This window comes from Squalius cephalus (genome assembly GCF_949319135.1).
Source record: "Squalius cephalus genome assembly, chromosome: 2".
NCBI lineage: Eukaryota > Metazoa > Chordata > Actinopteri > Cypriniformes > Leuciscidae > Squalius > Squalius cephalus.
This window is the reverse complement of record NC_137123.1, coordinates 7,263,028-7,276,190: the sequence shown is the minus strand read 5'-3', so window position 1 is coordinate 7,276,190 and position 13,163 is coordinate 7,263,028. Positions and strand designations below refer to the sequence as shown.

The 13,163-nt window shown below is 37.2% G+C and overlaps 1 protein-coding gene and 1 long non-coding RNA gene across 2 annotated transcripts in view; both read right to left on the bottom strand.

Moving 5' to 3' along the window:
• LOC307148874 (B-cell receptor CD22-like) overlaps window positions 1–13,163 on the bottom strand; it is a gene marked incomplete at both ends in the record, with an annotated part of 53,727 nt that overhangs the window by 26,021 nt on the left and 14,543 nt on the right. The window contains 3 exons of the mRNA XM_079854782.1: window positions 10,029–10,283; window positions 11,808–12,056; window positions 12,155–12,493. Of these exons, the coding sequence (XP_079710908.1) occupies window positions 10,029–10,283; window positions 11,808–12,056; window positions 12,155–12,493 (843 nt within the window). The remainder of the gene's footprint in view (window positions 1–10,028; window positions 10,284–11,807; window positions 12,057–12,154; window positions 12,494–13,163) is intronic.
• LOC307154554 lies at window positions 3,263–9,403 on the bottom strand. The gene is made up of 4 exons (XR_013820373.1): window positions 9,342–9,403; window positions 3,649–3,726; window positions 3,510–3,576; window positions 3,263–3,363 (listed from the first exon to the last, which is right to left on the bottom strand). It is a non-coding gene; the product is annotated as an uncharacterized lncRNA (long non-coding RNA).

The following is a 13,163-nucleotide window of genomic DNA, read 5'->3' as shown; positions in this document are numbered from 1 at the left end:
TTTTACACTGCAGTATTGGCACCCTAGGGAAACGAAATAACTTGTTCTCTACAAACTGCATGGCGCCTCGAAACGCAGTCCTGTGACCCAGGAGAGTCACTGACTCAGGGTCCTGGTGTCAGCTGTATAACCAGTGGAGATGTGCTTTATCAGTCCATGCGTGGATATTTTCTAAATGTATCTCTTTCTTAGCCAATCAGAATCATTCTTCCTGAAATAATGACGTTGATTCATGATTGTGTGAGAGTATTATTGGTGTGAAAATGGGAATGTACGGCAGAACGGCCTACAAACTCCTTGCTGAGTATTGAAGCTGATTCTGCTGATGAAACTGCAAACTTTCTTCAGGAAAACTTTCATCAATTGACTGCACTTCTGACTCCTGGGGCCTCATTTATAAAACTGTGCGTAGGATCCTTACTAAAAGTGTACGTGCGCCTGAAAGCCAAAAATGACGTACGCAAAAAAATATTCAGACTTATAAAACCGTTCGTACACCAGAACCTGCGCAGAATTCACTTTATAAATCCCAGTCAGCGGAAGATTGTGCGCACATGCGTCTCCACCTCGAAATAACCATATATGGAGCTTACAACGCCTAGTTTTACTATGCATATCCTCATCTGCATATCATTTGCATATGATTATTCATCCACGTGATAACGTTTAACGGTACAAGATTACATTAATAAAAATCATGTACTTGCCTATCCTTGTCTTGTTTTTGAATACATAAATAAATAGTGTAAAATACATTTCATCTTTTCCACATGGCTGAATAGTATTTTTAATTGATTTATATTTTTAATGGAAACAGATAGGCCTTGGGCATTATTTGCACAAAACTATTTTCTCAGACAATCTTGTATTATCATGATAAGCACTTATCTCTGTGGTTAAAACATTAAAACACAGCACGCCACAGGAAAAGTGTTCAAAAACATCCACAACAAATATTTATATTGATTGAATTTGAATATAAAAAATGTTGTAGCTTCTCAGTAATGATTTCATGTTTAAGTGTTCTCCATTAATTTGAATGGCATATTTAATCTAAATGTTTATATCAGAAGTAAAACATAGTTTAAATCATTATTTTATTTATTTAAACTGTTATTTGCGTCAGTTTCACTAAACGGCTCAACACGCTCGCTGGCGCGGACATTTAAGAACGGATGGATATTTGCTTCAAGTGACAGGCTTGGTGAGTGAAATTATATTTGTATTATCTTGTATTTATTTAGATTTTCTGTCTAAAAGTGAACAAAAAGCCCATTCATTAAAAAAAAAAAAGAGTAAATTCAAAGTATTTGCAGCTGGTTAAGAATGCTGATAATGATAATTCAGGTTGATGCAATTTGATTTATTGGGTGATGTAATAGGATAATTTAGAAGTTTTTCATTTTAAATAGTTATTGCTATTTGGGCCAGTTGGTGTCGCCAAAACACATACTCTTCTAAAAGAGTGCGTACGCACGGTCAAGAGCATCCTTACTGTGCGCACTTATTTACGCCAAGTTTATTTTTTATAAATCCCGATATGTGCGTGGAAAAATACGTTTATACATCAGGCCTCTGGTCTTCATTCATCATATCTGGTCCTGGTCTTAAACTGTAAATTCCTCTCCTTCAACAAGACAACAATAGGATTAAAACTAACGAAAAATGATGATATTTTCTTTGTTGAAGAATGAAGATGAATGTTAGTGATTTACAGGTGAGGCTCATCGAGGTTGATGTCAGACGCAGGAGATGTGACCTCTGGTGGCAGTTTGAGGGATTGTTAGGCATGGGCGATTACAAACTTTTTTATTTTGATCCGATACCAATACTTTTTCTTACAGTTTTAACAATGCCAGTTAGAGTCCTGCACGACGGGTGACCTGCAAATTTTGCTCAAACGGGTGAAAAATATCCAACCGTGTCGGATACGGGTGCGGGTCGGGTCGGACACGGGTCTAAACACGGGTTTAAAACAATCACATTCAAACGTAAAAATATATGCATATTTTTAGGAACACATCTACAAAAATATGCCTGTATTTCAAGTTGATAAAATAATAAAATCCACATCAGTTTATTTGTGCCGACGCGCCACGCCCTCCCAGGATCTATAACGTTACCTAGGCTTGCAGTCATTGAGATGGATGTTGAGGAGTTGAAGAAAATAATAACTAGTGGAGATTGTAAAGTTGTCGACAATACGTCATAAAAAATCAAATCCACTATGTGGGAGAAATTTGGAGTTACCTGAAGAAAGTATTGTGAAAGGCTTATTTGCTGCATGCATTTTCGTGTTGGATAGCCGCAAATGTGGAACTTCATCGCAGAGGAAGCACGCAGAAACTGTGGTAACAAAGCAGTTCTATCGAACAGTATTTTTTAAATTTAACACTGTTAAGTATGTGTGGTGTGCAGGGCGTGTTTGAACCCAAAATGATCAGATGTAGGCTAGACGAAATTGCGTGGCATATAGTGTTGTCTGTTCGATTGGTAAAATGTTAAGGCTACTCAGTTTTGTGGTAACGTTTGCCATGTTCTTCATGTACCGGCCTTTTGACAGCTTCGGCTGAAGTTGTCCTTGTGTTAATTGTCGTGTAATAACTTCTGTATGACCTGGCAATAAACATTTTTGTAATTGTGTCTATAATGTGATTGGCTAAACTGATTTTATTTCCGGTGCGGGTCGGGTATCGGTTCTGTTTTAAGCGGGTCGGGTGCGGTGCGGATTTTAATTAGTGCTGCTGGCGGAAAACGGGTCGGATGCGGTTTGAAGCACTGCGGGTACGGGCGGGTGCGGATTTACAAAATCGGACCCGTGCAGGACTCTGATGCCAGTGTCAAAACCAGTTATTTCTTAAATTGGTATGTGATTTTTCAAAATTATTTTTAGAAAAAATAATTAATTACACTTAAAGGCATATCACACCAACAAACTCCAGCTAAATGTCAGGGGTGTTTTGGAGCAAACATGAAAAAAGTATTGAAAACAAATAAAAGTGATGCAGAAACCCATGTTTTGTCATTAACAATTTTAATATTGATATTTTTTAATGGAATCAATGAAAGAAGTAATCTTAAGAACTTTAAGATTCTTAAAGTGAAGACACACTCAGAATCTCAACAACGGTGATGATAAAAGTGCAGTGCATGATGGGAGCATTCAATCAAAACTCATCAATATCTCAACTTCTCAATATACCATTTAATTCCACTGTTACATCATGTTTCTTAAACTATACAGAAATTAATCTCTTGTGACTCATCACTGATGACCCCTGTCAATCATCAGTGGCTCCGCCCACAGAGCTCAGGATTGGTTCATTTGTGCTCCGCCTCTCACTGCAGAATCTTCCTGTTGATCTGAACAAACAATAAGATGAAGAAAGACTGACTGAAGTTCAACAACAACATTATAAACCCTTTCACAAGATACATAAAACAATCACACTAATCTGAAGAGAGTTTTATTGATAACATTGAGAAGAGCTGCAGGTTCTGACACTTACTGATGGATTCTCATGTTTAGAAAAGCTCTGAGGATCAAGAGTCTTCAGGATGTCTGCGATCAACGGTCTGTGTGAAAGAGCGAGAGATCGGTCATGTGATCATCTGTGATGGAGTATCTGACTTTGACGTCTCCCTTACTGTGAGTGTGTCGTACAGGTCAGAGGTCGTGGACTTGAGCTCAAGAGCTGTATATGTGTCTTCATTGGGATCAGAGATCTACAGGAGAGACAGAAGGTCTTACATCACAAAACATCACAATCACATTAACCCTCTGGGGTCTGAGCTGTTTTCTGGGCCCTGGAGGTGTTCTGACATGCTCTGACATTTGTGGTTATTTCTGTTACTTGTGACATTTTCATGGCTAAAGTCTAATTACACTGTATTCAGCACAAACTCTGCTACAATAATATATCAGCAGCATGTATGTAAAAGTTTGTAGTTTTGAGATAATGACATTTATGCGTGGTTTGTGAAAATACAAAAATAAATTCTCACTGAAATAAGGTCATGAAACCCCTACTGATTATTTCTTCACAAGACTTTTGAAAATTGTATGACGTAGCCTAGAATATTTGCTCTAAAACTATGTGAGAATCACCCTGACTGCTCATTCAGAGAAGACAATATATTGATTTAAAAAATTTACGACGTGTTTTGTGTTAGAAAGCAATATGCGAAGGGGCGGATCATCTCATTAATATGAAAGCTTTCCACACCTGAGAAAGACAAAGAACCTCCCTAATGGCCCTATTAGGAGCTTATCAGGGCCCATCATTCTGACCACCCTTGCACAAAGAATGAGGAGATTTAAAAAAGAATGGCTTTTAAAATTGTTTGGATTTATTTACAACACAACATAATCCAAAGATACACAACAAAAAAGCACTTATTGAAGAAAGAGACCTTTGTGCCATTCCTAAAAACATTGTACATACCTTTTATTTTTTAAGGTGTTTGATTTTCACTTTACCATGTTCATGTACAGAGACATGTACTGTGAATGTTGAAGTCAGCAGGACTCAGTGGCATCTGGGCCCTGAAAAAAAAAAAAAAAAAAAAGTGAACATACTGATATCAAGAGAAAGGCCTGCACGATTTTGGGAATACATTTTAGATTTTTCTTGTTAAAATTGCTTTTTAAAATTCACAGAATACACACACTCACACAAATGTTTCCAACAATATATTATATAATGAACACCAGTTTTGTTGTGCCTTGTAGGTATAGGCTATGCGCAGTGCTGCATAAAATAATAACAATATAGCAGCCTATATATATTTTCAAAAAGATTTCAGTAACAACTAAGCTAGAGAAAAATATATTGATTATCATGTTACTTCAAATGTTTCCATTCGTTATGATGATATGAAATGAGATAATAGTAAAAACATGAAGCCGTTTGGAGCGTTTTGCTTTTCCAAAATATGATACATTCAAACGCTATCGCGATCAAAAATATGATACATTCAAACGCGATCGCGCTCAAATATAAAACATTATGGTTAGGCCTACCATATACATATCTACGTTTGAGCAGATATCCACAAACACAGTAACAGTAAACACGGGTCTAAATATTATAATATTCACCATATATCTAGCAACAGTTCAACTGCAATGTGAAATTTATGCAACAATAGCAAACTAATATGTAAGAATTTCTTACCTTATCTTTCTTGTCTTCAAATATCGTTCTTCTTCTTCTGATGTAAATCCAATCTAAGCTCTTTCAAACTCGACGAAAAGTGAAGTGAAGTGTTTTGTTGTTGAGGTAATGAGGGCGATCGCGTTCCATGTGGAGATTTGCATGTGAATATCTTTTGCGCGAGTGGGCGTGGTAAATTAAAAAATAATTAGGAAGCGTTTGAGAAGCTGGACATCTTGTTGGTTTTATACAAATTACTTAAACAGAGAATATTTGTTTTCGTTTTGAATCCGATCATTTAAAAGTACACACTTAAATGTTTATAAAGGTGTATGGCTCATAAATGTGTGACAAGTATTCGCTGAGTTTTGTTTCAGTTTATAGACGTGCTCAAGAAAAAAAAGTTCACCGCGACGGAGAGGCAGAACGCACACCCTGTTTATTTTCTTTATTTTACAAAAGCACAATGTTTTGATTTGATTGGAAGTGGACACATACAAAAGTAGAAATACCACAGATTCTTTTTTTATATTTCTTTTTTCTGTATGACCATAAATGACGGAGAAATTTAAGTTTATAGTGCTACAATGTGGAGAAAATGCAGCAAAACGCGCCGGCGCGTTTGTCGACCTCAGAGGGTTAATAAATATACATTTTTAAAAACATGATCAATGATAAACTTTGGAACATACACAATTTTATGAAAAAATTATCAAAAAAGTTCCCTGACAATGTTCAAAGTAAAGGGCTTTTTCATATGTTCGTGATTTTAACAGTAAAAAACTGTAAAAAAGCAAAGGAAAAGACATGTTAATTGCTTAACAGAGATACCCTTACTATATACAGTGAAAAACTGCAATAGCTCTCACGGGACATTTCATGTAATTTTACAGTAAAATACTGTTAATTGTATGGATTTTGGAAGTACACTGTAAAACAAAAAAAACCTTACCGTTGCATTTACCGTACCTTACCGTAAAAAATACAGTAGCAATTGTTATGTTTTACATCATTGAACAAAAATTTACGGTAAAAAAACCGGCAACTGTGGTTGCTAGTACTTTACCATAAAAAATATGGTAGAAATATTTGTGTTTTACAACATTGTACTAAAGTTTACGGTAAAAAACTGGCAGATGGATGCAGGTGCTTTACAGTAAAAAATACGACAGTAATATTTTAGGTTTTATGGCATGGTAAAAAAAAAAAAAAAGCCAACTGTGGTTGCCTGTAATTTAAAAATATTGTATTACAAACCAATTTGTCATAAAAGTTATTATTGAGAATTAGCAAAAGTTTAGAAGTTGACGTTTTATAGAAAATAATAAAGTTTGGAGAAAGTTTGGAGACCATTATGGAGATCAGTGTTTGCTTTAGTTGAGCTCTTGACCCTTGACTTTCTAACGTCAGATTTACTCTGACTGCTTTAACTGTGTTTATAAAACACATTCGTTATGACATGAAAATCAGATGGCTATTTATTGATGGTGACATAATCGTCATGTAGTGGCCAGATCTCATAAAGAGCCTTATCTTTCATTATGTTTATTACTAATATATTTCTTGTTCTTGAGTGTAATAGTTCTGTGTCACTACCACATGTGAGCCAGCAGTGACAAAGAAGTAATCTTAAGAACTTTAAAAACACATGGTGTATAATAAAGGTTTTGATCTACTGTATAGTGTAGACCAACACAGAGATCAAGAATCAGCGTATGAATCTCAACAACGGTGACAATCAACAAAATAATCAGATAAAACTCTGAACATCACAAAACAAGCTACAAAAAAGTTGCAACAAAAACAACAGCAAAAATAAAAGCAGATATAATAATAAAAGAAAATACTAAGGCAATTCAGCATAATTTATTCATGCTACAATGCATGCTGGGAGATATTGATTAGTTTTGATTGAATGCTCCCATCATACACTGCACTTTTATCATCACCATTGTTGAGATTCTCAGTGTGTCTGAAAGATACAGAAGTTCAAACCTTTATTGTGCACAAGGTTTTAAAGTTCTTCAGATTATCACGACACTGTAGGATTGAGTGTGAAACAAACACAAATGAATCTTCCAGGTGAATTGTTCAAACATCATTTCTCACAGAACTGAACATTCCAGACACCAAATCACCAACCCCAGAGCCATAAAAGAAGGCTCCAGCCAGCCAGTCTCCGCTGACCAACGAAAACCCCCAGCTAAGAACTTTATGGCCATGCAAGCTTCAAAGAAGATGAGCCCAACTAAAGGAAGAACTGGTCAATGTGAGATAGCTTGGAAAAGAATGATTGGCTCAGAGATAGCACAATTCAGCCCGATCAAGATAACAGCAGAAGCTGCTCGAGCCCACAACATTCCAGACCCCCTCCACCTTAAGGACCTCTGAAGGAACATACCAGAATTCTCTTCTCTTCAAACCAGGGAACTGCGATTTTACCCATAACTATACATAAAATCATTCAAGAACAATTTTCAATGGACTTATAAATCAAGCATCATGCAACGACATGATTCTATATTGTTTCTACAATAAATGTGTCTAATATGCTTAGATGCCATACAATTCATGTAATTGTTATAACTGTTAGATGTGTGAATGAAAGTGTGTTGTGTTTCATATCAATATGATCGTATGCTCATGATTCAAAAGATGGCTTGATTGAAATGTGTAAAATGTTCGTATTCTTATAATAGTAATAATATCTAAACTGTAGCCTCTGTTCTCTCTGCTAGTAAGGAGATCCCAGATAACGCATGATTTATGTCTTTGCAAACAAAGCCAGTGTCTAATTGGTCCGATCTCTTCAGGAGGGGGGACAAACTTTGAGTTTAAAAATCTTAGACAGAAACAAAGCTCTCTCTCTCGCTGCTCTCGCTCTCTCAGACTAGGAACCATGTAAACGCGCAGACGAAATAACCCAAATCAAGATCCGAAGAACATGGGTTAAACAGCTTCATTCAAGCCATCATCTACTCCTCTCAATTTCCTTTCTTTTCTTAGTTTCCTTTCTTTTCCGTTGTGAGTCTCGGTTCTAAGTTAAGTTTTGCGACAAGATTTCGAGCCACGTTTCTTCTGCAAAGCCAGCTTCAGACAAAGACTTTCAATTCATCCGCCAGCACAACACGTGACTGGAACGCCGCAGACCCAGGCACAAGGAGACCACAGCCAACGAACGAACCCGGGGAAACCCCCTTTTACGCAACGAAGGGAATTCCCAAAAAGGAACGCAAAGACAAGCAAGTACCTCCAGACTAAAAGCTGCACTGGTGTATTGATATAAATTTAATAACCTGTCTAAGAAACGATAGAAGGGTTAAATTAATGATTGATGGTTCGTTCCAGGTCATGTCTTATGAGTGCACTATAGAAACTTGGGATTACATCATCTCACTCTTAAAACTTAATCTTTCCTTACTCTTTTTCTTTCTGCAACGCGTATGAATGTGTATGTGTGTGTGTGTGTTTGTGTTAGATATTAGTTTTATGAGTTAGAATAATCAATAAAGTCTTGTTTGTATTTTAAAGAGAAATATTACTTGTGTTATTGTGCTTACAAATTTAATGTCTTAAATTTCTGATCTAAGTTACCTTGCTAACTATATAGTGTTTCACTATAGTTCGGATATTTATATCCGTTGCAGAGTTGATAGTTACAGCCAGTTCAAATGAACCGCGAACGAGTCATTTGCTCGGTTGTAATAAGCGACTCTTTTGAATTCCCTATAAATTAATTAATAATTCCTTTGAGCTAAATTGTAATCACTACAAATTACAAATATCTTACAACACTGATGGATCACATGCTGTAGAATCAATAATAATCAATCATACAGTCAATAATATAAAATTATTACTAGAACATTTTTCCATTCAACTGAAGCGATAAGGTGTTCAGAAGTGTGAGCGTTTGCTGCGGTAACGAAAAATGGCGAGATGAGATGATTACTGAATAAATATTTTACTCCATGTTTCATGTAAGTTAAAGCTATATAAAATAAACAAAATAAAATAACATGAATTTCTTCAAAGTTTGGTCTTGATGTGGATTTTATAGTTTCTGCAGTTTTTCGCACTTTGCTTTCTCTTAATTTGAGCATATATCTGAAACTAATTGAAGCCACAACACAGAGATTAGACCATGTGTTTTGACCAGATAAAATATAAATCAATGAGATTTACCTGTTTCACTGTACGATCTTCAGATTTAACACTCCTTCGTTTCTTTCTGTTATATTGAAAGACATTAGCAGCATATGGATTTATTTTAAAGATTACTAATAATTAAAAACACAAATTAGCCATTTCCTACATTAGACCAAAAGTGAATTTATACAATCACTGCAGTTTTTTTATTAAGCTCACATTATAGACAGTATGAAGATGATGATGATGATGATGATGAATAATCCTCCAGATGCCGCTGTGATCACAATCACATTCCCACCAGCAACATGATGAACTGAAAGAGGAAGATCATCATGATTAACTCTCCAAACTGATGAATGATGTGAAGATACAGGAGTGTGTTAATAAAAGCTTCACCTGTGACAGTTACAGCGTCTGATCTCTGAGATCCATGTTGATTGTGAGCCTGACAGTAGAAGCGTCCACTCTGTAGTGCACTGAAACTCTGTCCAGATCCAACAGCTGAGGGTTCATTCTCCTTAAACCAGCTGAAGTTCAGAGCAGGAGGGTTTGAGTCACTGATGCAGTTCAGAGTCACTGAATCTCCCTCCACTATTACACCAGATCCACTCATCAACACTGAGACGTTTCTGGGAGGATCTAAAGACACAAATAAAAATTCATAACAAATACTTATGAATTTTAAGTTTTTTAACAATGTGCAGATGATTATTAACTCACACATGACGTTTAAAGTCACAGTATCAGAGTATTTCTCTCCATGTTTATAGATGGACTTGCACTTGTATCCTCCACTGTCATCAGAGCTGATCTTTGAGATGTTGAAGATTCTTCCAGATCCTACAATCGTTCCTCCTTTAATCCAGCTGATTTCTGCAGGAGGGTTTGAGTCACTGATGCAGTTCAGAGTCACTGAATCTCCCTCCACTATTACACCAGATGGACTGATGGACACTGAGACACTCCTGGGTGGGTCTAAAACAGACAAAAATGAAAGTTCAATGAATATGATGATGGCTGAGGTGTCTGAGCACCAGGTCCCTGTGTTCACACAACTGATCTCACGAGTGGGCCAAGAAGAGGGCGGCCTCCACGACCTTCGTAAATATGCGGGGTGACAGGGAGGACTTTGTACTGGTATGCCCGTCCCTCGAACTCAAAGAGTATAACGGTCTGTGTCGAGGGAGAATTGAGACATTAAAGTACATGTCCTTCAGGCCGATCGCTGCGAACCAATCTTAGGGACGAACACATTCTGCACTAGCATTTTGAACGGAAGCTTGTGAAGGGCCCGATTCAAAACACGCACATCCAAGATTTGACTTAACCCACCACTCTTCTTGGGAACAATGAAGTAGGAGCTGTTAAACCCTGACCTCACAATCTCGCAATCTCCGCATGCAGAACAAGGGGCCTATACGTTCGCCGCTGTACTGAATCACATAGCCAAATCTGAACATCCCAGTGAGCCAGCGTGACGGGCGCTAACCAGGCTCCCAGCGACCGAACCAGCAGGACCAATGGGACCACAGACGTACCCGTGGAGGACAGAGACCCGTCCCGGAGTAGGACAGTGCAACATGCAGTGCAACACTTACCTGGCTCCACAGAGTTTGGCTGGGGTGAGTGAGAAAGCATACGGCTTGATAACTGAGACACTGCTTATGATTTATGGGGATTGAAAAAGGTGGTTGTGTACACACACTGCCGACACATTTATGTTCAAACACTATGTAAAAGTTAATTTTGCATAATAGGTGCCCTTTAAAAACCTTGTTAAAAATCCAAAATACTTCAGAGCACAGACTTAAGTTTGGTATCTTTTTAAAGGGAACACTTCACAGATTATTGTAGAAATATTTTTAAGTTTTATATTTTATATAAAATAAATAAACTAAAACTTCAAGAAAATTAAAGCTAAATATCTGAACAAATTCTGTGACAAATTGTAGGTTGATATAAAAAAAATAAAAAAATAATTCAGTATGATTTTTTGAGCGCAGTACCAAACTTTTCCACTAGATGACACCCAGACTCCTCTGGTGACCATATAAGGACTCTTCGATTTCCATATATGGATTGAGTGATCTTAACTACAGTCTGAACACTTTCAAATGCTATATAGTTGGTCAAGATTACTTTAGGTTTTGACTAAGATATTATTGTTATAAATGTATAATGGCAAGTGTCCCACGGGTGTCGGGGAGGGGCAGTCTTAAAAATAGTGGTTAAAACATTTTTATAAATCATAAATTCAGAAATGTATTCTTTGTAATGTGTGAAAGTATTGATATTAAAAGTTTTTTTTTAATAAACTTTTTTATATATATATATATATATATATATATATATATATATATATATATATATATATATATATATAGTGTGATTTTTGGGGAATTGAATACAATTAGAATCAGTTTGACCTGGACCACACAGACTGTAACCAGAAATCTAAAGTGCATGAGGGTTAAAGAGAGAAAGTCAATCTGCACTCACACATGACATTGAGCTGAACAGCAGGAGAGATGTGAGTGTGTCCGTCTACAGCACAGCTATATCTGCCTGAATCCTCTCTTCTGACTGACTGCAGCAGGAGTTCATTGTTTCTGTCTCTTCTCTCAGTTAATGGCTGTGAGTTTCTGTACCAGATGAATGTTGCTCTGTCAGTCAGAGCGCAGCTGCTTTTACATCTCAGAGTGACTGAATCTCCCTCTGTCACTCTCTCAGGAGACTCCACCTGAAGATCTGAACACAACACACACATTATATCTAGTGCTGCTGTCATACACTGATTATTATTCAACATAATGCACAGAAGAAGAGGTGAACCTCATCAAAGTCACCTGTGACAGTAAGAGTCACTCCTGGAGCAGCAATCCATTTATTATTAGCTTTATTAGTGTTGAATCTGCAGTAGTACACGTCTTCATCCTTCAGTGTCACATGACTCAGTCTGACGGTGCAGTTCTGCTGTTTATCTCCCAGATACTGAAGCCTCTGTCTGTATTCAGGGTCATTAGACAGATCTCGAGGCTCTACACTTTTTTTGGTCCAGAACACTTTCTTGATCTGATATCCAGTAGAAGGGTATGTATAAGAGCAGCTCATTGTCACTGTTGAGTCCTTTAGTGCACAGATGTGTGAAGGACTGTAACTCACACTCCAAAGAGCACTAGAAACCCCTGAAACACAGAATTCATCAAACTGTAAATGTTGTTTTATCTGTTATATTGGGCCATGAAAACATGACAATACTTTATTACTATATGAAAACAGCGACTCATTACAGGAAATATAAGATAAATGTGAATAAATAATCTCAGTGTGAATTACTTTAAAGGGACACTAGGTAACTTTTTAACCTTAACTGAACAGCTTCGGAGTCAGTGGAATGGTTATATTACTTATTTCGGGTTGAATGGTGGTGGTTTCGCACCCCCCTGGTGCCCGAGAGCAGAAAAAACTCACTTGCAACTTTGGGACGCGGGTCGGTGTCAGGAAGTATCGCGTGATATCAGGTCTCGCGATGTAACGAATTGCTTGACGGCACTGCACACGTACACGGCCCTATTCAAGCACCGGCGGGCTAGCTATAAGCAAAGGGCAACGATAGATTGAGTTATGGCTGAGGCTGAGCCTGTAAAAAAGAAGCAGAAAGCTTGGAAATCTTTGTCGGAGGACCAACGAAAGAGGAAACGGGAGACTGACCGAGCAAGAAGTCAGACTCGAGTAAATATATCGGACCGGCTTTTTCAGAATGGTGAGAACTGAGAGAAACAGAAGCCTGCAAAACGGATGCTGATCCTGCTGTTGCACTTGTAAGTTAAGTATCTTTGGAATAAACTGTGTTTA